The sequence below is a fragment of the Bos grunniens genome, chromosome 17 (genome assembly GCF_055505025.1).
Source record: "Bos grunniens cultivar Pamir isolate PY7600 chromosome 17, Bosgru_T2T1.0, whole genome shotgun sequence".
NCBI classification, from domain to species: domain Eukaryota; kingdom Metazoa; phylum Chordata; class Mammalia; order Artiodactyla; family Bovidae; genus Bos; species Bos grunniens.
Window position 1 is genome coordinate 55,329,915 of NC_141181.1, and position 26,874 is coordinate 55,356,788.

Here is a 26,874-nt window from a genome sequence, read left to right on the forward strand (position 1 = left end):
CAGACATTTACTGGTATTGCCTCCTGGCAGTCTTCATAGGCCCTGCTGAGAGCTTTGGCCACATGCTTCCCTAGTGCCCGAGCTCCCCCACACGGTGCTGCTGAGTTTTTTGTCTGTTCAGAGAAGTGGTCGAGGCTAATGGCTAAATGCTAGGGTGATGGAACCAGGCTGTGCATGCTAAGTCGCTTCAGTCACGTCTGATTCTTTGCAACTCCATGGACTATAGCCCGCCAGGCTCCTCTGTCCTTGGAATTCTCCAGGCAAGAACACTAGAATAGGTTGCCATGCCCTCCTCCAGGGGATCTTCCCAACCTAGGGATTGAACCCATGTCTCTTATGTCTCCTGTATTGGCAGACAGGTTCTTTACCACCAGAGCCACCTGGGAAGCCCAGAACGAGGCTCAGTTCAGTTCAGTTGCTCAGTTGTGTCCAACTCTTTGTGACCCTATGGACTGAAACACGCCAGGCTTACCTGTCCATCACCAACTCCCGGAGCTTGCCCAAATTCACGTCCACTGAGTTGGTGATACCATCCAACCATCTCATCCTTTGTCGTCCCCTTCTCCTCCTGCCCTCAATCTTTCCCAGCATCAGCGTCTTTTCTAATAGTCAGTTCTTCACATTAGGTGGCCAAAGTATTGGAGTTTCAGCTTCAGCATCAGTCCTTCCAATGAATATTCAGGACTGATTTCCTTTAGGATGGACTGGTTTGATGTCTTCTCAGTCCAAGGGACTCTCAAGAGTCTTCTCCAATACCACAGTTCAAAAGCATCAGTTTTTCAGCACTCAGCTTTCTTTATAGTCCAACTCTCACATCTGTACATGACTACTGGGAAAACCATAGCCTTGATTAGACAGAACTTTGTCGGCAAACTAATGTCTCTGCTTTTGAATATGCTGTCTAGGTTGGTCATAGCTTTTCTTCCAAAGAGCAAGCATCTTTTAACTTCATGGCTGCAGTCACCATCTGCAGTGATTTTGGAGCCCAAGAAAATAAAGTCTGTCACTGGTTCCATTGTTTCCCCATCTATTTGCCATGAAGTGATGAACCGGATGACTTGTTCTTTGTTTTTTGAATGTTGAGTTTTAAGCCAGTTTTTTCACTCTCTCCTTTTGCTTTCATCAAGAGGCTCTTTAGTCTTCGCTTTCTGCCATAAGGGTGGTGTCATCTCCGTATCCGAGGTTATTAATATTTCTCCCAGCAATCTTGGTTCCAGCTTGTGTTTCATCCAGCCCAGCATTTTGCATGATGTGCTCTGCATATAAGTTAAATAAGCAGGGTGACAATATACAGACTTGACTTCCTTCTTTCTCAATTTGGAACTAGTCTGTTGTTCCATGTTTGTTCCATGTCCGGTTCTAACTGTTACTTCTTGACCTGCATATGGTTTCTCAGGAGGCAGGTAAGGTAGTCTTGTTTCCCATTTCTTGAAGAATTTCCACAGTTTGTTGCGATCCACATAGTCAAAGGCTTTGACATAGTCAATAAAGCAAAAGTAAATGTTTTTCTGGAACTTTGTTGCTTTTTCAATGATCCAACAGATGTTGGCCATTTGATCTCTGGTTCCTCTGACTTTCTAAATCCAGCTTGAACATTGGAACTTCTCGATTCACGTACTGTTGAAACCTGGCTTGGAGAATTTTGAGTATTACTTTGCTAGCATGTGAGAAGAGTACAATTGTGCGGTAGTTTGAGCATTTTTTGTCCTTGCTTTCTTTGGGATTGGAATGAAAACTGACCTTTTCCAGTCCTGTGGCCACTGCTGAGTTTTCCAAATTTCCTGGCATACTGAGTGCAGCACTTTCACACCATCATCTTTTAGGATTTGAAATAGCTCAACTGGAATTCCATCACCTCCACTAGATTTGTTCATAGTGATGCTTCCTAAGGCCCACTGGACTTCACATTCCAGGATGTGTGGCTCTAGGTGAGTGATCACACCATCGTGGTTATCTGGGTTATGAAGATCTTTATTATATAGTTCTTCTGTGTATTCTTGCCGCCTCTTCTTGATATCTTCTGCTTCTGTTAGGTCCATACCATTTCTGTCCTTTATCGAGCCCATCTTTGCATGAAATGTTCCCTTGGTATCTCTAATTTTCTTGAAGACATCCCTAGTCTTTCCCATTCTATTGTTTTCCTCTATTTCTTTGCATTGATTACTTTCTGGGTTCAAATCCCATCTCTGCCTCTCACTTGCTGTGTATTCTTAGGCAAGCAACTTGACCTCGCTTACTTTAGCTTCCTTGTGAAACAGGGAGTGTAATATCACCCTAGAGAGTAGAGGATTAAATGAAAAGAGTGCCTGGCACTGAGTAGGTGTTTGGAATGAGTGAGTGTTGTCAAGGTTTACAGGGTAACTTAGCAGTCCTCAGAGGCCCTCAGCTGCAGTGATCTATTTCTATCATTCCTTCCTGTTTACTAGCTGGAATGTCTCTATTGAGAGAAACTTCTCTGCTGTTTGGCCACCCCTGGGTGCAGATTGCAGGAAAGACAAAAATGCAAGTTTGATTCTTTTATTTATCAGATTTCAAAGCAATGAGTTGGTTCCCCAGCATCCTCCAATGTGACCAGTAAAGTTTTCTGTTTTTAGTGTTACTATGAACTCCTGTTATTATGAATCCATCCACTTTGATGTATTTCAGTCCTTTGCAGTTACTTTCCTTCTTAATGCTCAGATTGTCTTGCTATTGAGAACCTTTCAAATTAGCCCTGGGCGGCTTGATGGGTCCCTCATCTGCCCCAAGGGAATCACAGTCCGTTTTCAGTTTCCATGAAGTAGGTGGGTAGGGCAGGTGTTGGCAACGTTAGCAATCATCCCACCCTGTAAGACAGCCCACTCTTTCCAGGGCTGAGCCGTTAGAGGAGGCTGAAAGCCATTTCCAGTGCTCCTCAGAAGGCCAGGTGACCCCCAGACCTCTCACTGGGCCCCCCGCAATGGCCACATCACCCCCACTTCCCAGGGCAAAGCTGCCCTTTGCTCAGGTTGGCTGAGGGGCCTAGGTCCAACAGCCCTGGGTGAGTACAGTTGCTGGTCACCCCACAACTTAAAAGCCATCGATCCAGTAGTTTACTGAGTATTTTTAAACTTGGCCTTTCTGTCTCCTTTTCCTGTGTCCCTCAAGGACATATTTTCAAAACTTTAAGTGGGCCAGTAAGACTGTGGCCCAGCCATTAAAATCAGTGACAGCTGAATGTCAAGAGGTGCCTGGGATGCTTGGTAAATATGCCTTTGGGTGCTTGAGCTCCTCTCTTGCAAGTATTTATTGATCACCTACTGTGTGCAGTTTTCTAAGTGGATATTCCACCTCAGTAAATAGGCTGCTGGGACTTCTCTGGCAGTCCGTTGGTTAAGACTGTGCTCCCAATGCAGAGGACACAGATTGGATCCCTGGTTAGGGAAATAAGATCCCACATGCCTCGCAGTGGTGCCAGTGGTAAAGAACCCATCTGCCAGTGCAGGAAACATAAGAGGCGAGGGTTTGATCCCTGGATCTGGAAGATCCCTTGGAGGAGGGCATGGCAACACACTCCAGTATTCTTGCCTGGAGAATCCCATGGACAAGAGCCTGGCGGGCTACAGTCCATAGGATCATAAAGAGTCAGGCAAGATTGAAGTGACTTAGCACGCATGCACGCACATGATGTGTGGTGCAGCCAGGAAAAAGAAATAAAAATAAAAATACTTTAAAAACAAATAAATAGGTTACTATCACGAAGTATCCACAACATCAAAAATAAAAAGCAGGTGAGAAATGGTGGAGAAAGAAGAGGATTGTGGAATATGGGGAGGGAAAGCAGTGGGAGAGGAGGCAAGCTGTTTTCCTTCTGCCCAAGGAGACAGGCACGCTGTATGCCAGGTGCTGGCGTAGGCCAGGCCTCAGGGGCAGCAGAAAGTCTGCTGAGTTTTCAGCCTGGGAGTAGTAGGATCTGCTTCATGTTTGTGAAAGCACCCTTAGGTGCCAAGGCAGAACTGATCATAGGGAAGGAGGGGCAGAAGTAGACCCATGACTGACTACTGCATCAGTGCCAGCAAGCAGTGATGGGGGCTTGGTGGCAGCAGAGATGGCAAGACATGGGTAGATTCAAGAGTATCTTGCAGAGTTTTTTTTAAATTATATATTTATTAGGCTGCACCAGGTGTTAGTTGCTGCGTGGGGGATCTTCGCTCTTCTTGCTGCATGTGGGCTTTTTTTAGCTGTGGCATGCAAACTCTTAGTTGCTGCATGTGGCATCTAGTTCCCGGACCAGGGACTGAACCCGGACCCCCTGCACTGGCGGCACAGAGTCTTAGCCACTGGACCACCAGGGAAGCCCCAAGAGTATTTTGGATGGAAGGAAAATAGCTGATCCTCCTTCTCCTGTCTCTCTCTCTCCTTTCTTCCCTCCCCCACTGAACATCCACTCAGACAAATGTACAAATTGTAAGGGTGCCCCTCGATGACTTGCCACAACTGAACACACCCGTGGAACCAGCACTGAGATCAAGAAACAGAACGTTCCCAGCCACCCAGAAACATCTCCTGTGCTCCTTCCATTGCCCCGCTCCCATGCAAGCACTCTTCCTGACTTCTCCCCTGCATGGCTTTGTCTTGTCTGTCTCTGTACCTTACGTAAATGGGATCTGACAGGGTGTACGCTTCTGCACGTGGCTTCTTCTGCTCGACGTTACTTTTATAAGATTCATCCGTATTGTTGTTTGTTGTTGAAGTTCATTCATACTCCTGGCTGTCCTGTAGTATTCCTGTTGGGTGAATATATTGCACATTTATTTACCCATTCAACTGTTAATGGGCATTTGTGTTGTTCCCAGTTTGGGGCTATTATGAATAGTGCTTCTACAAACACGGCAAACCAGTGCTTCTCAAACTTTAATGTACTCGTGAATCACTGGAGATCTTGTTACACTTTGGACCCCCAGTACAGGAGATGTTTCTGGGTGGCTGGGAACCCCAGGTCTGGGTGGGGGTTGGGGGTCCTAAGTTCTGAGGTGATGCCAGTGCTGCTGGTCCATGGCCATGCTTTGAATAGTGAGGCTCTATTTTGGTGAACATATTTCTCTGGGGCTGGTGCCCAGGAGTGGCATTGCTGGCTACAGACACTGCCAAGTAGCTTTCCCAGATGTTAACGGACACCCCACCAGTATCTGTGTGTACCAGTTGCCCCGTATCCTTACCAGCACTTGGTATTATCTTTCATTTCAGCCATTCTGGTGAGGATGTAGAACTGTCTCCTGATTTAACTTTGCATTTCCCTCATGACAGTGAGGTTGAACATCTTCTCATGTGCTGTTTGCTATTAGGCTCTCCTCTTTGGGGAGGCACTGGTTTCAAGCCTCTTGCTCACTTTTCTATTAGGTCATTTATCCTTTTCTCATTGAGGTTCTAGGATTTCCAGATTCTAGATATAGTCCTTTATTAGGTAAATCGCACAAACCTTCTCCCACTCTGTGGCTTTACCTGTTTACTTTTATTTTACCTGTTCTTTTCAATGCAGTTTATCGCTTAGGAATGCAGAGGGTTAAGGGCAGAGATTCCCACTTTACCTGTCATAACCAACTTGGAGTCTGTCACTGGAAGGATCATCTCTTGAGCTTCTTGTTCATTTACACACTCACACTCTTGTCACTGGCCTTCCTAGGTCAGGGAACTGTTGCCATGTTCACGGTGGACACTCCTCCTCCACTGCCCCTGCCCATGACCCCAGCTGCTCAAACCAGGGTGTCCACTTAACCCTGATAGTCCTTTGACATCTTTCCCCACTCTGATGTTTTTTGGCTACTACATTAGTTCATCTTTCTTGGGCCTCTAGAGAGCTGCCTGGCATTACTAGCAGATCCACAGATCCCTTGTATCTTCATAAAAACGCACCTCTGAGGGTGGCTGATCCCAGGCCCGCAGCCGGGAGGAGTGGAGGCGGTAGGAAGGCAGGTGTGCCGCCCGTGTCCGTGTGCTCCTCTGTGGCAGCCTGAATTAACTCTTATCTGCTTCACCCCTGCACTTATAGCACCCCCAGAGCCCAGAGCCCCAGCTTTTATCTAACATGTGCCTTGTGAGAGAATGCATGGTGGGATTTTCCAGAAGCTACATGGTCTGTGACAATGTCATCACCCCAATGGCTAATGGAGTGTCTTTATGTATATGCTTGTGCTTTAAAATGTTCTCAGTTTGGGGAATTCCCTGGTCTGCCTTTCCACTGCTGAGGGCATGGATTCGATCCCTGGTTGGGGAACTGAAATCCTGCATGCGGTGGGGCCAAAAAAATAAATAAAAAATAAAATTTTCTCAGTTTTAATTTTGAACATGGTAAATGTTGATTGCTATAAGCTATAACCTTTGGCTTCCCTGGTCAGGGAGACCTGGGTTCGATCCCTGGGTCGGGAATATCCCCTGGAGAAGGAAATGGCAACCCACTCCAGTACGCTTTGCCTGGAAAATCCCACGGACAGAGAAGCCTGCTAGGCTACAGTCCATGGGGTCGCAAAGAGTCGGACACGACTGAGCGACTTCCCTTTCACTTTCATAACCTATGTAGACAAAGCTCTTTGAGGGCCTCAGTCATTTTTAAGTGTACAGAAAGGTCCTGAGATGACAGAATTTGAGAAGTGCTGTGTTAAATGAAACAATGAAGGCGTGGATGAGTGAATGAGTGTGCGCTAAGGAGCTTGGACCTGGGTTGTCTTTAAAGGATGGTGGTTGGAGAACAGCGCCCTGGTAATTCTGTGGAGAATGGATGAGAGGAGGGAAGAGAGAGGCAGGAGTGGGAGAGAGGTGGGTATGGAGTTACCCAGGCCTCTGACCAGTGCCTACAAATACCCTCAGACCCAGCAAAAGCGTCCCTGGCGCAGCCAACGACTGACTGTTCCAAGGTATTTTCTACAGTGGAACAATTTGAAATAATTAGAACTTTACAAAATGTCTTTAAACACTCTGATAATGGGCATAAGAAAACACTTGTGAAGTGTAATCAGTTATTAGCAGCTGATCAGTTATCCTCATGGATAGCTGTTGGGGGGGGAAGAGGAGAAGCAATAAGAAGCCCCTTGATTAACTAATTTGAATATCTTTGGAGAACAAATTCCGAAATTTCTTTCTATTTTCTCTCCCGCTATTGTAACGGCCGCACATCTGCTGGATAAAGGCGGGATGCAAATGGTAACGAGCACTCTGCTGTGAACAGGCTCCCTTGTTTGGGATCCTGGGAGGAAGGAACTGGAGGTGTGGGGGTGGTGCGCCAGCCAGGCTGGGGGACCTCGTGCTGGCTAGAGGGCAGTCAGCTCTGCCCCCTCTCCTCAGGGCTTTGAGAGCTGGGGGAGCTGGTTCCAGTGGGCAGTGGGCACCCATCTGGGAAGAACACAGGTCCTCCTGAAGATCTGGGCCAGGGGAGTCCCAGGATGGAATGACCAGTGAGAGAAACCTATATTCTGGAGTCTGCTGTCAGCCTCCTCAACCTCTCTGGGACCTATTTATAAGAGGTGGGAGTGATGAACTGGCATGTTAAGGACCCCTCATCTCCAGGGGTCTCTGGTGCCACAGGACATCGTGGATATGTCGTACCATTGGCCACCTAGCTTACAATTGGCTCTTGGTTAAAGCGAGGCTCTAGAGCCAGACTCCTGGCTGGAATCCAGCCCTGCCACCTCAGCTGTGTGACCCTGAGCAAATGACTTAATCTCTCTGTACCCCAAGGTGCTCCTCTGTAAAAAAGGCAATAATAGCACTGCCCGCCTCACAGTGTTGTTTAGCATGGGCCAGGCACGTGATAAGTACACTGCAAATGTGAGCCATCCTTGTTATTATTATTCTCTTCATCCCTTGTAATTAACAGGCTAGACTGGAGTTTGCAAACTGGCAGGCCAGGGTCCAAATCCCCCAGTAAATCTGTTTTGTTTGGCACAGACTGCATTGTTAAATTTTTATCTGAATTTGTTGCCAACAATTAAAAATCAGGAGCTTTTCAAATTAAAAATCTGGATTTAGGCTTTTCTGTAGAATCAAACCCTCCAGCCTTGCTGAGCCCACAGTTCTCTGTGGCACCAATGAGCCAGAGCTGAGTATAGCTGCTCCCTTTCTCTGGGACACTTGTCTCCCACCCCTTCATCCCCTGCTATCACCCTGTCCCTCACCTGTAAGCTCTGTGAGGTCTGCTGGAAACAGGTCCTTGATGTAGGTGCTTGAAGCATATTGAATGAATGTGCATTCAAAGAAGGGTTTGACTTTATGGGGCAGGTCCATTTTGAGAAGACCATCAGCACCTGGTGGTCCTGCCAGAGAGAGCACAGCAAACTCCAGCCTTGGTATGTCTGCCCTTTGGGTCTCCCCTTCCCAGGTCCCCCCAGCTCCTAAAGAAAGTCCTGTATCTCTACTGTTCCCCCTCTCCCCTCCCCGCTTTGTCCTTTCCTCTCCATCCCTCCACATGAGATGTTCTGGAAACACACACACACACACACACAGGAGTGTTGAAATGCCAACCCTGAGGACCCTGTCTGAGGCCTGAGGCACCAGGGAAAATCACATACTGTTCCGTGGTCTGTACCTGCATCCACTGGTCCATGTCCTTTTCAACCAAACAAGACCTTTATTTTAAACCTGTTCCAAAAAAAAAAAAAAAGTGTCTGAAACCACTTTAAAATTCCTCACTCCTCCTGCCCAGCAACTTTTTTTTCCCCCCTCCACTGACTGTTCTATTGCTTAAAAATGGCTTAACCAATTTGGATTATTTTTAGAAAAATGCCTGGCATGTTGGCTGACAACCTGTATTCTAAGTTTCAACCTGATGCAGAAAAGACAGAGTTTATAAACCCCTAGGGGGGAAAAAAAGAAACACACTAAACATTGCTTTAGAATTGAAATCATCTAAAACTGACCTCATGGATCCTGGCCAACAGATTGTCAGGTGACACAAGGAACTGGCACGGAGCACCAGCCACTAACTTGAGGTTTCGAGGACACAGAATGGAGTTTGTTGTTCTGTGCTCCCACTAGCATCGCTGGGAGAACTGGGTGCAGCAGCCTCTGGACCGTGAGAGGCAGGGCACACAGACCCAGGTTTGAACCCTGGTTTCACCGTGCTGCATCCTTGAGCCAGGGAGGCACATTCTCTGAGCCCTCAGGTTTGCCGTCTGTGATACGGAAATACTTATAACCGCTTCAGGTAAAATGCTGATCACAGAGCCTGATACCCAGTGGCACTCGGGTGAAGTGAAAGTCGCTCAGTCGTGTCCAACTCTTTGCAACCCCATGGACTATACACAGTCCATGGAATTCTCCAGACCAGGATACTGGAGTGGGTAGCCTTTCCCTTCTCCAGGGGATCTTCGTAACCCAGGGATCGAACCCAGGTCCCCCGCATTGCAGGCGGATTCTTTACCAGCTGAGCTATCAGGGAAGCCCAATGACTTGACACCCAGTTCCTTGTCTATAAGTGTTCCTTTTTGTCATGATGGTCCAGTGCAAAGGTGAAGAGGGCTCTGGAAAGAAAGTTAGCATGCGCTTTATGTGGTAGCTGAACACAGCTTTCCCTACCTCCTGATTTCTTTCTTTGGCTGCTCTGGGTCTTCATTGCTGCCTGAGGGCATTCTCTAGTTGTGGAGAGTGGGGGCTGCTCTTTGCTGTGGTGCTCAGGCTTCTCATTTTGGTGGCTTCTCTTGTTGCGGAGCACAGGCTTCAAGGCGGGTGGGCTGGCATTTGGGATCTTCCCAGACCAGGGATTGAACCTGTGTTCCCTGCATTGGCAGGTGGATTCCTAACCACTGGACCACCAGGGAAGCCCCTTGACTTTTTTTTAAGCAACTTTATTGAGGTATAATTTATGTACAATAAAATCTACCTATTATATGAGTACAGGTCAGTGGTTTTTAGTATTTATGGAGCTGTGCAACTATCACCATAATCCAATTTTTAGAACATTTCCATTGCCCCAGAAATATCTTTTTTATTCCACTCCTAGCCCCAGGACTTCATGGATCTACTTTCTATATCTATAGTAGAATGGTCATAAATCCCCTAACGTGGTATCTGCCTCTTAGTCTGGGCAAAAAAGTATCATCTTCTTTTATTGTTATCTTTATTGTTGTTGTTATTCTGTCCAGTCCCCAAGGCTGTATAAATGCCTTGTAAGCCCTGACTCCATGCCTTCATCTGTGGAAGATAAGGTGCTGGACTCAGCACCACGCAAGCAGTGACCTTGTCTCCTGCAGCCGCTGCTGGGTCTCAGGTGCCTGGGACAGTGCCTGGCGCAGAATAGGCACTCAGCTGCTTATTTGACGAATGAATGAAGGAAGGAATGAATGCCATCGGCTTGTTGATGAGCGGGATGTAAGCAGCATGAGGTTTCCTGGAAAGAAAAACAGTCTAATTTAGAAAGTGTGGTTTGACAATAGCATCAGGTTCAATGTCAACAGCGACCTGTTTTGTGTGAGGGAAGAGCTGGCTTTCCGCTCCTTTGAACACGTTGCTTCATCTCAGCGGGAACTGGTCTGGGCTGGCTGGCAGTCACCGAAGTGGGTGTGGAATGGATGAGCATTGGCCGAGTCAGCCAGACCAGGACCACCTCCCACCACCAGCCCCGACCAGGTCCACGTGAAGGGACCCCCACAACTTAGGTTTACACAGTTAAGAATGTGGCTTTAAAATGTGAATGAATTTTCATCCAAGTAATGCTCAGCAGTAAAGAATCCACCTGCCAATGCAGGAGACACAGGGTCAATCCCTGGGTCAGAAAGATACCCTAGAGAAGGAAATGCCAACGCACTCTAGTGTCCTTGCGTGGGAAATCCCATGGACAGAGGAGCCTGGTGGGCTACAATCCATGGGGTCACAAAGAGTCAACCATGGCTTAGTGACTAAACAACAACAGGCTCTGAACTATCAGGACATGCTAACTTGTCAGGCAGCAATGCAGCCTCCCAGGGGTGGTGGGAGAACACCCCAAACTGTCTTCTGGTGGGGAACTCAATAGTTCCATCTCATTAATCCTGAATTTTCTCCCACCCTTACTTTTCTGTTTTCATTCCTCTTTATTCTCATTCTTTCTTTCCTCTTTATTCTCACTCATTCCTGCCTCCAAAGTAAGGTATTAATATTTCTATTCTTAAGGAATTGTTATTTTTGTTTTATTTGTGTGAAGCATTTGTAGCTATCAAAGTCTCTTCATGTGCTTTATATTCATTTGATGTGCAGAGAAATTCAGTGAAGTGAATACTCATTCAAAGAATTAAGCTTTCCTCTACACCAGGCACGGACCCAGGTGCTGGACAAGAGAGACACAAGTCCTGCCCTCCTGGAGCTTTTAGTTTTCCTTTGTCTATGTAAATGCTGATGGATGCTCTATCAAACAGGAGCAAGGAGAGGGTGGATGTCCTTTAGAGTTTGGAGTAGGGGCAAGCATGACCCTCACTAAGGGAGTGCCAGAGTTGAGAGAATGGGAGGGGATTGCAGATAAAGGAAACTGGGCAGATGCCCCAAGGGGTGGAAGAGAGGCTGGCATGTTGAGGGACAGGAGCCGTCAGAGCGTCTGGAATGCTTAGGTTTGGGGAGAGATGTCCAGCACACCTAAACTGGAACCTTGAGCAGTGGCTGCACCCTGTAGGCTGTCGTGGGGGAGACTGGATTCCACCCTTAAGCCCAAGGCAAATAAATCATGGAAGAGTTTCAAGCTAGGAAGAGGCAGGAGCTGATTCATGTTTTGAACAGCACACTCCAGCTGCTGCCTGGAAATTGGACTGTAGCAGGTAAGGGTGGGAGCTGGGAGGGAAGGAAAGAGGCCCCGGAAATAGTCCAGGCGAGGGATGATGGCAGCTTGGATGAAGGCGGCGGCAGGGGCGGTTATTATTTCTGGACAGTTAGAGGTATTTAAGAGTAAGATGTGCCTGGGATTCATTTCTTCTTCTTATTATTATCCTCTTGCTGCAAGTGGGGAAACGGAGGCTTGGGGAAGGGCTGTGTCTTGGCCAGATCAGAGCTCACAAAAGAAACAGGGAAGCTTGGACCCAGGGCTGCAGAGCCGCTGCCCTCCCTGAAATCTGCACTGTTCCTCAGTCCTCTTTCTAGGTAGCTCAGCCTGAAGTCCAGTCTGCATCTCCAGCTGAGACGTTGCTCACGCGCGTCATCCCCATTTTACAAATCAGGAAACTGAGGCTCAGGCATTAAGATCTTCCAGCTAGAGAGAGTGGAAGAATCAGGATTGGAACCCAGCCCGCATTCCTCAGTCTTTCCATAGGCCCATAGACTGGGAAAATGAGTATCCTGTGTCCTGGGCCCCTTTAGGCTCTGCAGAAAGAAAGTCTCTGGTCCAGGATAGGCCAGTTTGTCATTCTCCAGTTTTCCCTTAGTCAATAAATACAGTAAAATTCAATTCTGTTCAGACTGTGTGTGTCCATAGGTAGGGGGAAGTTCTGTTATGCTTCCAAATGGAGAGATGAACGTCTCTTTGGATCTGGGGAGAGAACATTTGGAGAGAAGGGTCTCGCCTGTGTTGTTTTGGGACATGGCCTTTCGTGGTTTGGGGAGAGAAAAGGACATCCCCTTTTGCAGAAAGGGTTAGTGTCTTGTCCTTGAACTTTCCTGGTCAGGGCAATACCTTGTCAGGTAGGCCTTCCTGTCCGTCACTTTATTTACTATGCCACCAAGGCAGGCAGGGCCCTGGGTACAGCTTCAGGTAATTAAAGTCAGCTCTGTGGGAAATGCACATAATGTGGGTGATGAACATTTTAATAAAATGTATGTAGACGAAAAGGGCTGTTGATTCAAAAATGAAATGTAGTCTTCCTCTTCCTCTCCCTCCTCCCTTCCCTCCATTTCACTGGAAGCAGAAGAATTGTATATCGAGGACCTTACACAATTTGGTGTGAAATAAGACGCGCACCCTGGACAGGAAGCAGCCAATTAGACTTTTTATGGAGATGTTGGTGATAGGCTGGGACAAGGTACTCAGGCGTGGGGTCATCTGATTAGTAGGAGGCTACTAGGGACCCACAGGCGACCCTGCCTGGGCAACCCCTATTCAGTGTGGGACTTCTTCCTGGAGATGGCATCACTCAGCAGATGTCTTCCAACGCTAGAAAGGAGAGCCGCGGTGTAGGAGTTGCATCCAAGTGAGGACTGGTCTTAAGGGGTGTGTCCCCATGGATTAGGAACAGCAGCAGAAAGGGGAGCTTTTTGTGTGAACTCTGGCTCCCTTTTCCTCCTCGTGACCCCTACAAAATATTTGTCCTTAAAAATGTTTATCTTCACGCTTACAAACTAGTTTGCACAGGGCATTTGTTAAACACTAATTCCTCCCATTTGTTCAGGGAGAATTTGCAGCTACAGATTTCTCAGGTCCTCTCAGTAACTGCTCCGACAGCCTGGCTCTTATTTAACCAATGAAACTGTGGGCAGCAGGAGGACTGGCACTTGCCAACATCAACAGCAAATCAGGGGACAAGTGGTGGAGGACCCGAGGACTCCTGGGGTGGAGCCCTCCTTGGCCTGCCGCTGCCCCTCATTTGAGGGTTTTCCTCCATCTTACCCTCAACCTTCTCTGGTTGGGACTTCCCTGGTGGTCCAGTGGGTAAGGCTCCGTGCTCCCAGTGCAGGGGCCAGGTGTGATCCCTGGTCGGGAAACTAGATCCTACCTGCCATAACTAAGAAGCCCAAATGCCACACAGAGATCCTGTGAGCCTCAACTAAGACCCAGTGCAGGCAAAAGAAATATTTATTTTTTTGGGTTTGAAGGACTTTTTTAGAAAAACAACTTCTCTGGCTGATCCTCCCAGTTGCCAAATGGCATCAGTTTCTTTCCAGTGGGTCCCTAAAATCCACCCCCTGTCTCTCCTGCCTGTTGCCCCCATTCACGTTCACCCACTTGATGCATAGCAGGAGGTGGTGTTTCTGTTCTCCCGGCCTCCAGGCTCATTCCCCTGCCCCTGAGGCTTCCCAGAGCTGCCCGAAGCAAGCGCCTCTCTTCTGCTCAGCAGTTCTCTGTGGCTACCAATTCCTTCTTGCCTTGATCTCATGGCTTTCCAACCCAAATCCACATGAATTCCTACTGTGCGTCTAGGTGGTCAGCCACTCCCCTGCCTCCACGCCTTTGCCCATGGCTCCTTCCTCCTCCAGTGCTTCTCCCAGGTGCTGGTGCCATATTCTCCTGTTAGCTGAAGCCCTCTCCCAGTGCACTTCCCCCAGGACATGTCACGAACGGTATGTGTGATCATCCTCTTCGACCACTGAGCTGCTTGAGGCCCCTAGACCCTCATCTAGCACACAGCAGGCACTTTCTTCCCCACTTGGATTGTATACCTTAGCACTGTACAGCAGTAAATTTTTCCAGAGCTTTCTAAGGTTGCCACAGAGCTTCTTCCAATGCTCAGTCTGCTCCTGCACTTCAAAAAAAGAGGCTATTCTGAGAAATCATGTTAGAATGGCACAAACTTTGGCATCGGTGCCATGGTTTGGAGAAGAGGGGACCAGGTTACAAGGCCCAGGTCTGCCTTTGCCTGATTGATAACAATCTTGGATGAGTGTTAACATCTCTCTGAGGCTTGATTTCCCTGCCTGCAAAAGGGGTTAAAAGAGGCGCTAGGCCAATAGGCCAACCATGAAAAGTTACCAGTTAGTTCCTGGGATATGATGCGTAAGCACCACTGTGGCACCTAGCAAGGGCGTGGCACATAGTAGGTGTTCAGTAAACACTGAAATGAGTGACTGAGTGATTCTTCGTGTGACCCCTCCCCCTTTATAACAAAGGAGAGGGAAGAGCACAGAGAGGAGCTGCCCGGCCAGCTCACCCAGCTGGACCGGTTGTGTGAGCACTGAGAGGAGATAGTGGGCTCCCTGGCCGCAGCGGCCACCAGAGTGGGGGCGGGACTACCTTGTTTTCCCGGCAAGGTTTTGCATCTGAGAACTCCAGGATATAAAGCAGCAATCAAGGGCGGGAGGAAGTGATCGGATGTGGCTCCCAGGTTCGTGGCGAGATAATTAGGCGTTTGATTGGCATCCTCTCTCAAGGACAGCCACCTCCAGGTCCCGCCTGCAGCAGGAACTGGCTTGTTTTCCTGGCTGATGCTTGGGGGTGGGGGGGGGACCTTGGAAATGGGGGTGCAAGTGCTGAGGGGAGAGGGCTGGGGCTGGGCTTGGCCAGCATGCCTTTCATTTTTCCTTTATTCATACATTCATTCTTTCATTCAACAAACGTTGAGCACCTACTCTGTACCGAGCGTCAGGGATACAGCAGTGACCCAAACAAACAAAGCCCATGTCCTTCTGGAGCTGACACTCAAGGCAATAAATAAATAGGGCAGTAACTACTTAAATGCGTTGATGACAACTGCCATTTAGAGAAATAAGCAGATAGAAGAGCAGGTGAGGTAGGAGGAGGTGCTTGCTTGCTTTTTTAAATAGGATGGTAGGTGAGAAGATGGTGTAAGAGCTGAGACTCGGAGGAGGCAAGAAAAAGACCCATGTGGAATGAAAAAAATACAGTATTTCAGACAGAGGGAACAACCACTACAAAGGCCCTGTGGCAGGAATGTACTACATGTGTTCAGGAGCCAGCAAAGATCCTGTGTGGCTGGCGAATGACTGAGGAGAGTAGAAGGAAGTGAGGACAGAAATAAGTCCTGTGGGCCCTTGACATTGAGATGAGCAGTTTGGCCTTGATGCTGAGTCAGGGGACAGCTATGGAAGGGTTTTGAGCAGAGGAGGCACAGGATGTGCCTTGGGGTTGACAGTATGCCTGTGGCTGCTGGTGGGGAGGGCTGTACAGGCGATGGCCGCAGTGGGGCGCCCGCTGCGGAGGCGCCTCTGGTCACCCAGATGGTAGCGGCAGAGAGGGTGAGAAGTGGTGAATCAAGCCGCCAGGGTTTGCTGGTGAGAGCAGCATCTACACGGCAGCCCTGGGCTCAGCCCAGTACCAGGGCAGGGAGGGTTGCTGCCTCCTCAGGGCTCAGGGCTGGCTGTGGCCTCTGAGCACCCAAGCACCTCCTGCACCCTGGACCCCCTGCTGGCCACAGGCCTGTCACCCCGCCTGCACCCCCGAGAGGGAAGACATGCCATGACTCCATGTTACAGCAGTAAATCCTCAGTGCAGAGAGGCCAGGGGTCTGCCCAGACTCACAGAGCCAGTAAGTAAGAACGTCTGGACTCGAACCCACTCTGCCTGCCCAGCGTGGGCTCTGGGTTGCCTCCAGCTACAAGCAAATTGACAATGAAACCAGAACTTTGGGAGCCTCGAGGGAAGTCTGGTGGGCCACAGTTTTAATTGTCTGTGTGCCCTACGGGACCGAATACTCTGTGCAGGCAGGACTTGGGTCTGACTTGTTTGGGGCAGCATTGTAGACATTTAAACTATCATTGAGTAACTGCACGAGTGGACGGATGGAGGGATGGACAGGTGGACAGACAGACAGACCAGGCCCAGCCGTGCTCCTGGTCTTCAGGCCACATGAGTCCTTGTCTGGAACACACAAGTCAGGGAAAGGTTGCCCCATGAGCATCTGGAGGAAAGAATCCCAAAGAAAGTGTGATCTTGGCAAGTGGCTTTGTTTCTCCACAGGTACCACGTGTAAAATGGAACCTGCATTGCAGGACCATTCATTTGCTCCCTCAGCAGATGTTTCTAGAGCATCCACTGCATGCCAAGCACTGCTGGGAAAACTAAATGAACCTTTGTATGCCAGTTAACATGGACCTAGAAAACCCTCTGTGGGACAGTTATTATACCGTTGTTATTATCACTGCACTGGGAGTTTGCTTAGAAGTTGTTGGCAGCCTCACCCACACACCCAGGCCTCATGGTTTGGCCACAGTCCTGTCAATGGGCTCTGTGACCCAAGTGTGAACTGTCTGTCACCCCAGCCCAGCTGATGGAATTCAGTAAAGCCAGCTTGGCTAAGAGCTGTTTTTCATAGGCACCGCCCCTTGCCCTGGCTGTCAGATAATTGGCCCAATACATCTTGGCATCTGAAATTTACATACGATACAGGGAGTGATGGATGACTCTGGTAACCCAGTCTGTCTCTCAGCCGAGGCTCAGTTATCCATCTCAGCAGGCTACAGAGCCATCCGTCTTGTCTTCTTGCTCATGGCCAGCCAGCATATGCCCTTTGTCCCAGGTCATCCCTCAGCCCCCTAGGGCTACGTCTAGGGCCTATCTCTAGGGCCACTCTGAAGGTGACATTCCCATCATGCCCAACAGCATCCCCAGAAACCCTCCTCGGTGTTAGCCTGAGACTCTGATGGCAAAGCCCGGAATGGTTGCATGGACCTGAGATGCAGCGTGGGTTGTTTGGCCCCTCATAGAGGACCCCACCTTGCTCCTGCCACAGAGCGCTTCTCATGCTTGTATCTACTAACAGCCACTCACTCTCAAGTGTTTTTTGAGTGCCTTCATGCAACTGGTGTTTAGTTAGAACTGGTGGCTACAGTTGTGAACAGAACGGGCACAGTCCTCACCCATAAGGACTGAGATACCATTGAAAAGAGTATGAACACTGAAGATCCTAAGACACTGTGCCAAGCACTTTACCTACTTACAGTCTGGTTCTCAAGAGATTTTCTCAGTAACCCTTTGGGCACAAATTTTTATCCCCGTTTTACAGACACTGAAACTAAGGTTGAATATCTTGTCATACTGCTAGTGAGGGAGTCAGAGCCAGAATTTGGACACAGGTCTGTGGTCCCTGAATATTATCATTGTTCCCCAGACAGAGCAGGCTGTTTCAGGGCTTCTGACACATATCATTCATTCATTTGACCAACAAGCATTTCTAAAGTGCCTACTATGTGAAAAATAGAAACTATTCTAGGCACTGAGGATAAGAAGCACCATAATCTCTGTCTTGCTATCTTGGAGTTTTCATTCTAGTAAATAAAACACACAGTGTATTTGATAGTGATACATGTTAAGAAAAACACTAAAGGCAGGAACGAAGAGTCCAGTTAGGGGGCTGTCAGAATAATCTCATTTCCTCTGTGTGGGATGCTTAGCTTCTTAACCAGCTCATCCCCTGAACTCAGGTCACATGTTCCCACCTTGGTGACTATGCCAATCACAGCAAGTCACCTTGCTCTCTGTGCCCCCATCATGCTTTATTTGTACTTTTCATGTTGTACTTAGACACACGGAGTTGGAATTGACCTGTCACCTCCACTGCACTGTACATTCCTCAAGGACAAGGGCTGTATTGGTTAATTTCTGTATACTAGACCCTAGCACTGTACCTGGGACAGAACTGATTTGGATGGATGATTAGATGGGAATGGATGGATGGATAAATAGATAGATGGATGGGTGGATGGGTGTGTGATTAGATGGATGGATGGATGATGGACTGATGGCTGGTTGGGTGTGAGTGATTGGATAGATGGATGTTGGATGATCAGTTGGATAGATGATCAGTTGGAAGATAGATGATCTGTTAGATAGATGGATGAATGGATGGATGAGTGAAATGAGTGGATAAATGAATGGTTGGTTGGGTGATAGGATGGATGTTGGATAAAGGGCTTCCAGCCTGGGTAACATACTAGGCCCTAGCAGCCCCTGCCCAAATTGGGAACCACATAACGACTGGATTTAACTAGTAGAAGTAGGTAAAACACGTACCTCTCCCTTGCCCCATCAGTTTCCATACCCACACAGAGGCAGTTCAGGGCGTAATTCAGGGTTTCACTCTTCTCCACCTCTGCTCTGGAGTTGATGTCTTAATTGGATGTCCTTTGTCCCTTTTACCAGAACTACTTATGCCCTAACTTGTCTTATTTGGTTTCAGAGATCTTGGAGGATATAGACAGTATCTGATTCATTGTTTTCATTTCTCTTACCTAATGCCCAGCACCCTGGAGATCATGGGTGGGTGGGTGGGTGGATGGATGGATGAATGTACAACATCTCTAGTTTAATCTCCCCGCAGTAAAGAGAAAGCAGAGCTCCAGGTTTGTGTTGGGGGCAGTTGGTGACTGTATTGAAAGTCATAATCACTGGTCATCCTTTTTTTCCAGACTTGGCCTGGAATCTCAACTGCCACTTCATCCATATATCCTTACAGGAGATAATATACATAAATTGCTTAGCACAGTCCATAAATACTAGCATATATATAGACAGCGTACGTTTTAGCCATGAGCTATTTTCTATAAGGAATGTCTGTTTAAAGTTTCATGTGGAGAAAAGGCTCTAGGGCTTTAAAAATAAAATCTGGTGGCAGATATCAGAAAGGAATAACAGGGGCACAAAGGTGATGCCCAGACTTGGAGAGGAGGATCCAGGAAGCCTTCCTGGAAGAGGAGACATTTAAGCCAAGGCACAAAGAATGAGAAAGATCAACTGCAAAGAAAGAGTGAGGTCATCAGAGCTGAAGGAATTAAGTGTGTTGAGCCAAGAAGTTGGGAGACCCTGCTGCCTTTAGGTTTACACAAGGAATTCAGTCTGGTTGGGAAGGAAACAAAGAGATGGGAAGATGGGGGAAGGACTAGGGACCCAGTGGCACCCAGATGGGCAGTGTGGCGATTGTCCTAGAGCAGTGGAGAGCCAGAGATAGATTTTGAGCAGGGGAGGGACATGCTGAAGAACCGTTTCAACCCCTTCAAAGTAAAGGAGTAACTGAGGTCCTTGCTTCCTTAACCCCTAATCCCTAACAATCACTGCGTCATTTTTAGAAGATCTCTTCGCAGAGTTAGTATTAGGGGCATATTGTCTGAGTGTAGGGGTGTCTTTAGAGCTGAGAAGAGTGTGAGCACATGCTGGGGGGACTAATATGCATATGCAGGGGTCCCCAACTTCCGGGCTGCAGACCAGTATCTCCTGTCTGATCAGTGGCGGCATTAGATTAGAAAGTGCATAATAAGTGTAACGTGCTTGAATCATCTCGAAACTATCTCCATGCCCCGGTCCATGGAAAAATTATCTTCCTTGAAATTGGTCCCTGGTGCCAAAAAAAGTTAGGGACTGCTGTTTTAAAGGATATATATATTTTTTAATTTATTTGGCTGCGTCGGGTCTTAGTTGCGTCATGCAAAATCTTTTGTTGTGGCATATGGGCTCTCTAGTCGCAGTAACCCAGTTACTCCGCAGCAGGTGGAATCTTAGTTCCCCAGCCAGGAACCAAACCCACACCCGCTGCACTGCAAGTTGGGCCACTAGGGAAGCCCCTGTGCGTCTTACATGTGTCTCCCCTATAGAAGCATGCATCTAGCTCAAAGCTTTATGCCTCACTGACACTTCAGGTCAAGATCCTGTGTTAAATTTCTTTCAAAACTAGTTATTCTTGTAAGATTCCAGATTCTTCCTGGTTGGGGAAACACAGTTGAACAGAGACTGTTTCCTTTCTGGCCCCGTAGATAACCACCAGTTTTCCTTCACCACCCAAGAGCCATCCTTCCCTCTGAGGAAAACCAGCCTCTTAACCAGCTATGCAGCCTGGGCAGGTAATGTAAGGTTTTTTGCCTTAGTTTCCTCATCTCTAAAATGGGAGAATCAGATTCAATTCATGTTAGCTGAAGTGTCAGACATACCTCCACTGACGGGACATGGGATGACCGCAGGTAGGCCTGACATGGGGAGAAGGCAATGGCACCCCACTCCAGTACTCTTGCCTGGAAAATCCCATGGACCGAGGAGCCTAGAAGGCTGCAGTCCATGGGGTCACTAAGAGTCGGACACGACTGAGAGACTTCACTTTCACTTTTCACTTTCATGCATTGAAGAAGGAAATGGAACCCACTCCAGTATTCTTGCCTGGAGAATCCCAGGGACGGGGGAGCCTGGTGGGCTGCCGTCCATGGGGTCGCACAGAGTCGGACACGACTGAAGTGACTTAGCAGCAGCAGACCTGACACGAGAAGGGATCGGCTTGTGTCAGGAGCATCGGTCATCCCTTCTCCGTGGTCATCCATTCCTTCTCATTCGAACAAGAAGAAAGTCTTTCCCTTTAACACTTTCCTAGCACTTGCCAACCTCCGTTTATAACAAAGACAAACAGCAATGCTTTGTTTTCATTGTACTTTTAAAGACTACCATCTGTTCATGGCATCGGGTCCTCTAGTGATAAAAAGAATTTCCTTTTCAAATGTACTTATTTAGGATAAAAAAAAAAGAAGCGGTTGTTATGTAAAGGTCAAAAACAGGCGAAATTTATCTATGATGCTAGGGTCAGAATGATGGTTACATTTAGGGAGTACTAACTAGGAGAGGGTACGGAGAGCCTTCCAAGGTGCTTGGAGCATAAATATTCTGTGTATCTATCTGAACAAGGTATATAAGGGTGTAAGAAATTTGAGCTTAAAATTGAATTTAAAGTTATGCAAAAACAAAGAAATGAATCAGTTTGAATGTAAATACCAAGGACTTTGTTTAATTCATGTGGAATATCAATATGGCAGAATGCATGCAGAGTGGTGTGTATGGTTGAAGTTCAGGCAGCGATGAACTGGACAGCCTCAAAACTTCCTTCTGGCTCATATGTTCCAAGACCCTGTGTGCCTGGGAAGCTCCAAGGTTGCCCAGCAAGGTGATGGCAGACCCTCTCAGAGTTAAGAGCACTTCCCAGACAGTGGGCGTTTCGTGTAGACAAGCAGCAGAGACGTAGGTTCCATTAGAAGAGCCCTTCTTCCCTTACCCCAGCCTCTTCCTGCTGCTCCTAGTCTTGGATGCAGCTCAGCCCCGGCTTCCTTTCTTTCTGCACACTGGCCCAAGCCTCAGCTGCATCTATCATCTGCTCCAAGCTCATTAAAATTATTTCTTTTTAGTTGCAAATGGGCTGTTTATGATGATCATTATTTGAATGGTCTGCGCCGGGCTCCGGGCTGTCTGTCTGCTGCTGATGGCCGGTTAATCAGATGAGTCTTCTCCCCGCCTGGGCCTGGCCCAAAGTCTGGGGCTGTGTTAATCATGGCTCCCCTAGGGCTGGGGGCTGGGGGCCGGGTGGCAGAGGATCCCAAGTTCTGCTTGGTCATCAAAGAGGCCCTGCAAGCTGTGTATGTGCCTGGGAGTTCAGACACTTATTTCTAAAACTCATCTTCAGACGGGTGCTGGTTTATGTTTATGAGAGTTTTTTATATTCCTTCAAAATAAATACAGGGCTTTGAGCTTTTTTTAATTTAAATACGTTTATTTTAAAAGACTTACCAATTCTATCATTGGCCGTCTTGTTTTGTTAATGTTTAAGTAGTCTTGTCTTTTAGGGTGGGATGGAGTGGTTTTTTATTTTCTTTGCCTGTTAGAGTGAAACTTGGCAATACTGTGTCATCTTTTTATTTGGGGGCAGGGGTGTGATGCTGGGAAAGATTGAAGGCATAAGGAGAAGAGGATGACAGAGGATGAGGTGATTGGATGGCATCACCAATTCAGTGGACATGAACTTGGGCAAACTCCAGGAGTTGGTGAGGGGCAGGGTGGCCTGGCATGATGCAGTCCGTGGGGTCGCAAAGAATCAGACACAACTTGACAAGAACAACAAGGGGTGTGAGATTTTTACCAACCTGTGAAATCCAGAACTCGTAGAATCACTGATCTAGGGGATTGTTCTCTGAGCTCTCAGTTTATCTAAGTTTAATATCAACCAACACTTGTTGAACAGTTAGTAATGTGCTTGATGCTTTACATGTTTATAACATTTAAAAACAGCTCCCTGAACATCCTCCAGCTAGTGAGGAAGGAACAGAAGCCCAGTGAAGAGCAGGACATTTTAATTTTGCCTTTATAACCCACACCTGAATTATTAGGACTATAATTTGTTTCTTAGTCCTTGCTTGAATCAACTTACAAAATGTTAGTGTGTCCACCGCATGAGATGATGTATATAAGGAGCTTTAGCGTGATGCCTGGTATGTGTAACGACCTAGTAAGTGATGGTTATGATTATTTATTTGGGCTTCCCAGGTGACGCTAGTGACAGGAGACATAAGAGACGTGAGTTTGAACCCTGGGTTGGGAAAATCCTCTGGAGGAGGGCATGGCAACCCTCTCCAGGATTCTTGCCTGGGAAAATCCCATGGACAGAGGAGCCTGGTGGGCTACGGTCCATCAGGTTGCCAAGAGTTGGACACAACTGAAGCGACTTAGCACAAAGCACGATGATTATTTACTATTGTTGTTGTTGTTAGTGTACTTACCATAGAAAAGCGGCAAGAATTCAGGGTTGAAAGATGAACGTAGATGTAAGACAATGTTGAGAAGAACGTGGACATCAGACACATCATCTGCTCCTCTAGGGATGAACAGCAAAGACACCAAGAGCTGGGCTTGCCTGGGGCTGGAGTTGGAGGCCTACTGATGTTCCACATCCAGTCTCACTCCGCTCTGTCTACAGAATGCATGCAGCAGACAGTTTCGTACCCACTGACAGCCTGGGCGGTTAGGGCAGAGGGAGCTAGTGCACTTGTACGGCGTCCTTGTCTGGTACAGCACATCAGACAGTTGGACTTACCCTGCTCTGAGATTTCCTTTTGGAACCTGGGTTTGATGTTTTAAATAAGGAGTCAAAGATAAACCCCCATGAGGTTGCTGGGATGCTGGGAGAGTTAGTATCCCAGAGATAAGAACATTGTATCAGATATATCATCATTCTAAATTGTGATGTTAACCCAAGTCTCAGTCCTGTTTGTCCTGTAGCAATGTAAAAATCACACCTTTATCTTCAAGACAGATGAGAAAAACTAAGGAAAACTGTGAGCATCCTGCCACAACTCCAGTTGACCATGACATTCTGGTTCCTTCCCTCCTGCCAAATGAGGGTCTATCCACCTGGCTGCACCACCTAGTTGGGTTTTGTCTACCTTTGATCAGTCTTATTGCTGCAAACACAAATCTTTCCCTAGTCATTTGATATTTTGGTCACAGTCACATGGTTTCTTCATTGGAAACTGCAGTTATTTTTAAATGATGATAAACCAGAAATCTCCTTATTTTCTCTATCACCTTGGTAGACTGTCAGAAATTGTTGCTGTCTTCTCTCTCTCCTCTCCCATGACACCTTGTCCCTTACCTGGCTCAATAATTCATTGGGACGTTTGGACTAGAAGTCCCTGTACCTTGGAGTTGGTGCACCCAGCGCTCTGGCATAGAGTTGATTTCAGAACCTTGGAGAGCACCACACTTCCAAGTCTCTTGCCCCTCTATTTTAAGGACTTTTTTTTTTTTTTTGCCTGGACCTTCTCCCTTCTGGAGAAAGCAATGGCACCCCACTCCAGTACTCTTGCCTGGAAAATCCCATGGATGGAGGACCCTGGTAGGCTGCAGTCCATGGGGTCACTAAGAGTCGGACATGACTGAGCGATTTCACTTTCACTTTGCACTTTCATGCATTGGAGAAGGAAATGGCAACCCACTCCAGTGTTCTTGCCTGGAGAATCCCAGGGACGGGGGAGCCTGGTGGGCTGCCGTCTATGGGGTCGCACAGATTCGGACACGACTGAAGTGACTTAGCAGTCTCCCTTCTAGTCTCATGATTCTCCAAAGAAGTTAGACATTTCTCCAGAAATAGAAAGTCCTTCGCTGATTTCTCCCAAAAGCTTCATAGGCAGAGGTACTTATTCTGGGTTTAGGGTAGATGCTCCAGCCTCCAGTGGGTATGAGGTTTATGGTGCTATGGTGAACTGCTATCGAGCAGATTTACCGACTCTCAGACATGATATAAGACAATTACCATGCATTTTGTCTCTTAGAGGGAAAAGGATTTGCAGCGGGTTAATAGTACTTTTATTTCATTATCTAATGGTAAAAGTGTTTCATTGTGTGTGCAAGATGAATGCGTATTAGCGATGACAAATGGGGTCTTTCAACACGGTACCAGGCCTCGTCATACATATGTTAGATTAAAGAGTTCACCCTCGAAATACACTCTCGCATCTGCATGTGTGTTTTTAATAAATCTGATTGCAGAAATTTATTGCATCACCAGATTTAGGAAATTATGGGGCTTGATTGCTGCGAATATAATCGGGTGATATATATACAGAAATGCTCCTCGAGTTATGGTCCAGAAAAAAGCCCATCTCGGGATGGTGCAAGAAAGCAGCAGACCACATAAACAGAGCGTTTCTTGAATTATGCAAATGAAATCCATGACAACTCATGGTGAATTGTACTCCCCTTGTGAAACTATCACCGTTAAAGTGAAGAAAGCTGCGAGAGGGGTGATCAAATATACATGTACGACCAGCAGACATTGTCTGTCATGTGTGAGCCAGAGCGTCCCCCACTTCCATGCCTCACTCTTTTTCTCCCTCCTTGGTGCATCCTGTAAAAACCTGGTCTGAAACCTTCATTGCACATAAGCAGGCAAGGCTGCTTCCAATCCTTTGCTCTGAATCCAGCAGTCTTCAATGAAATATTTCTTATACTTGAAGTGAACCTTAAATGATTTACTGCAGGATACACAAAAGGTCATCTTGCTTCTTATTGGCACCTTCATTTTTCCAAAATCTACTGAAATTAAAAAGCCATCTATATCTTAAAAGGCGTATTTATGAACCCTTAAGTGTGAGTAAGTCATAGTTGGAACAGTTCCCACCTCTGATATATGAAAGCTGTCGACAGCACTTTCTTACACTATAATATGCCCATACAATATGCCGCACTTTACTATTTTGACACGGTTTGGAGATGTTTTCTACAGTTACTGACAAGCTTATGCCATCACTCCCTTGGAAATTTAAGAGGTGGGGCAGAGGCGTAAGGAAGAAATGAAAAAAAACAACTCCACCCAACTTTATAGGAGAGTATTGATCTGGCCTGACTTCTGACAAGCAAAAAAGCTGTCCTGGATTTTTTTCGGTTGCATCCCCAGTTTCGTAAATTATTCATTTGTGCCAGGAGTCAATATCCTGTCTTTTCTCAGCTTTTTTGTAAGTTAAGAAAACTTGTTTGGAATGCTGTTTTGTACAATGATTAAAAAGGAAAAGGAGGAAAAAAAATCTTTTTCTTTTCTCTCTCTCCTTTTTTTTTTTTTTATTGTTCCAGAAGGAGCTTAATTCCGTCGCTTCCGAGCTGTCTGCACGGCAGGAGGAGAGTGAACATTCTCATAAACATTTAATTGAACTCCGCCGGGAATTTAAGAAAAATGTACCTGAGGTACAGTACAGTTGCTGTTATAGAATTAACTCAGTAGGAATGCAGATTTTTCTCCGTTCAAACTATATTTTGAAAACTATAGACATAAGTGACTAACAAGAAAAGAAGCTAATTAGCCACAAAGAAAAATTACAACCCTCAACGTCTCCGCGTTTCTTCGTATAGTGGCACTCAGCGGTGCTGTCTAGAGTAAGAACAAGACGCTTCTCCATGGAAGTCATTGTTTTTGAGGGCTCTGTACAACATCCATTTTCTCCCCACATTAGCGTCCAAGTCAGATGCTTGGCCTTGACAGCAAAGACAATTTGTCTCGAGTTCCTGATTTTGTTTTGCTTTCCCCTTGGCGTCTGGAAGATGGTGGCTGTAGACTGTCACCCTCTCCAGCCCTTCCCTTAACCTCCCAAGTCTGAAAGTGGCACGCATCCCCCATAAATGTTCCTCATTCTTCACCCCTTCCTTTGCAACTCCAGCCACCAGCGTTGTCTTTCTCAGCTGCTATGAGGGAGGTCCAGTTAATGCCCAGCCCCCACACTGTAAGAGTCCCGCAGGGGAAAAGACAAGAATGGACACGTTTCTTTCTTCACAGGGGTGAATGTGTGAATTTTTTTTTCCTCTTCTATCAGGCCCCCTGTTGCTCCTCAATTTTTTTTTTTTTTTTTTTAATGATGGAAGAAGAAAACCTTCTGACTCCATATAATGTTGGCAGGGATGTGACACGTCAGAACCATGAAAACAGGAAACAGATACCTGGCCCATTCCCAAAGCCAGCCATGCCTCTCTGTGGTCAGCAGAGGGTGGAGTTCTCTGTCTCAGCCCACTCAGCT

General features: G+C 47.1%; 1 protein-coding gene across 2 annotated transcripts in view; it reads left to right on the forward strand.

The window, feature by feature from the left end:
• Positions 1–26,874, forward strand: part of CUX2 (cut like homeobox 2) — a 277,464-nt gene that overhangs the window by 147,606 nt on the left and 102,984 nt on the right. For both annotated transcript variants that reach the window (XM_086347740.1, XM_086347741.1), the window contains exon 2: positions 25,940–26,050. In XM_086347740.1, the coding sequence (XP_086203866.1) occupies positions 25,940–26,050 (111 nt within the window). The remainder of the gene's footprint in view (positions 1–25,939; positions 26,051–26,874) is intronic.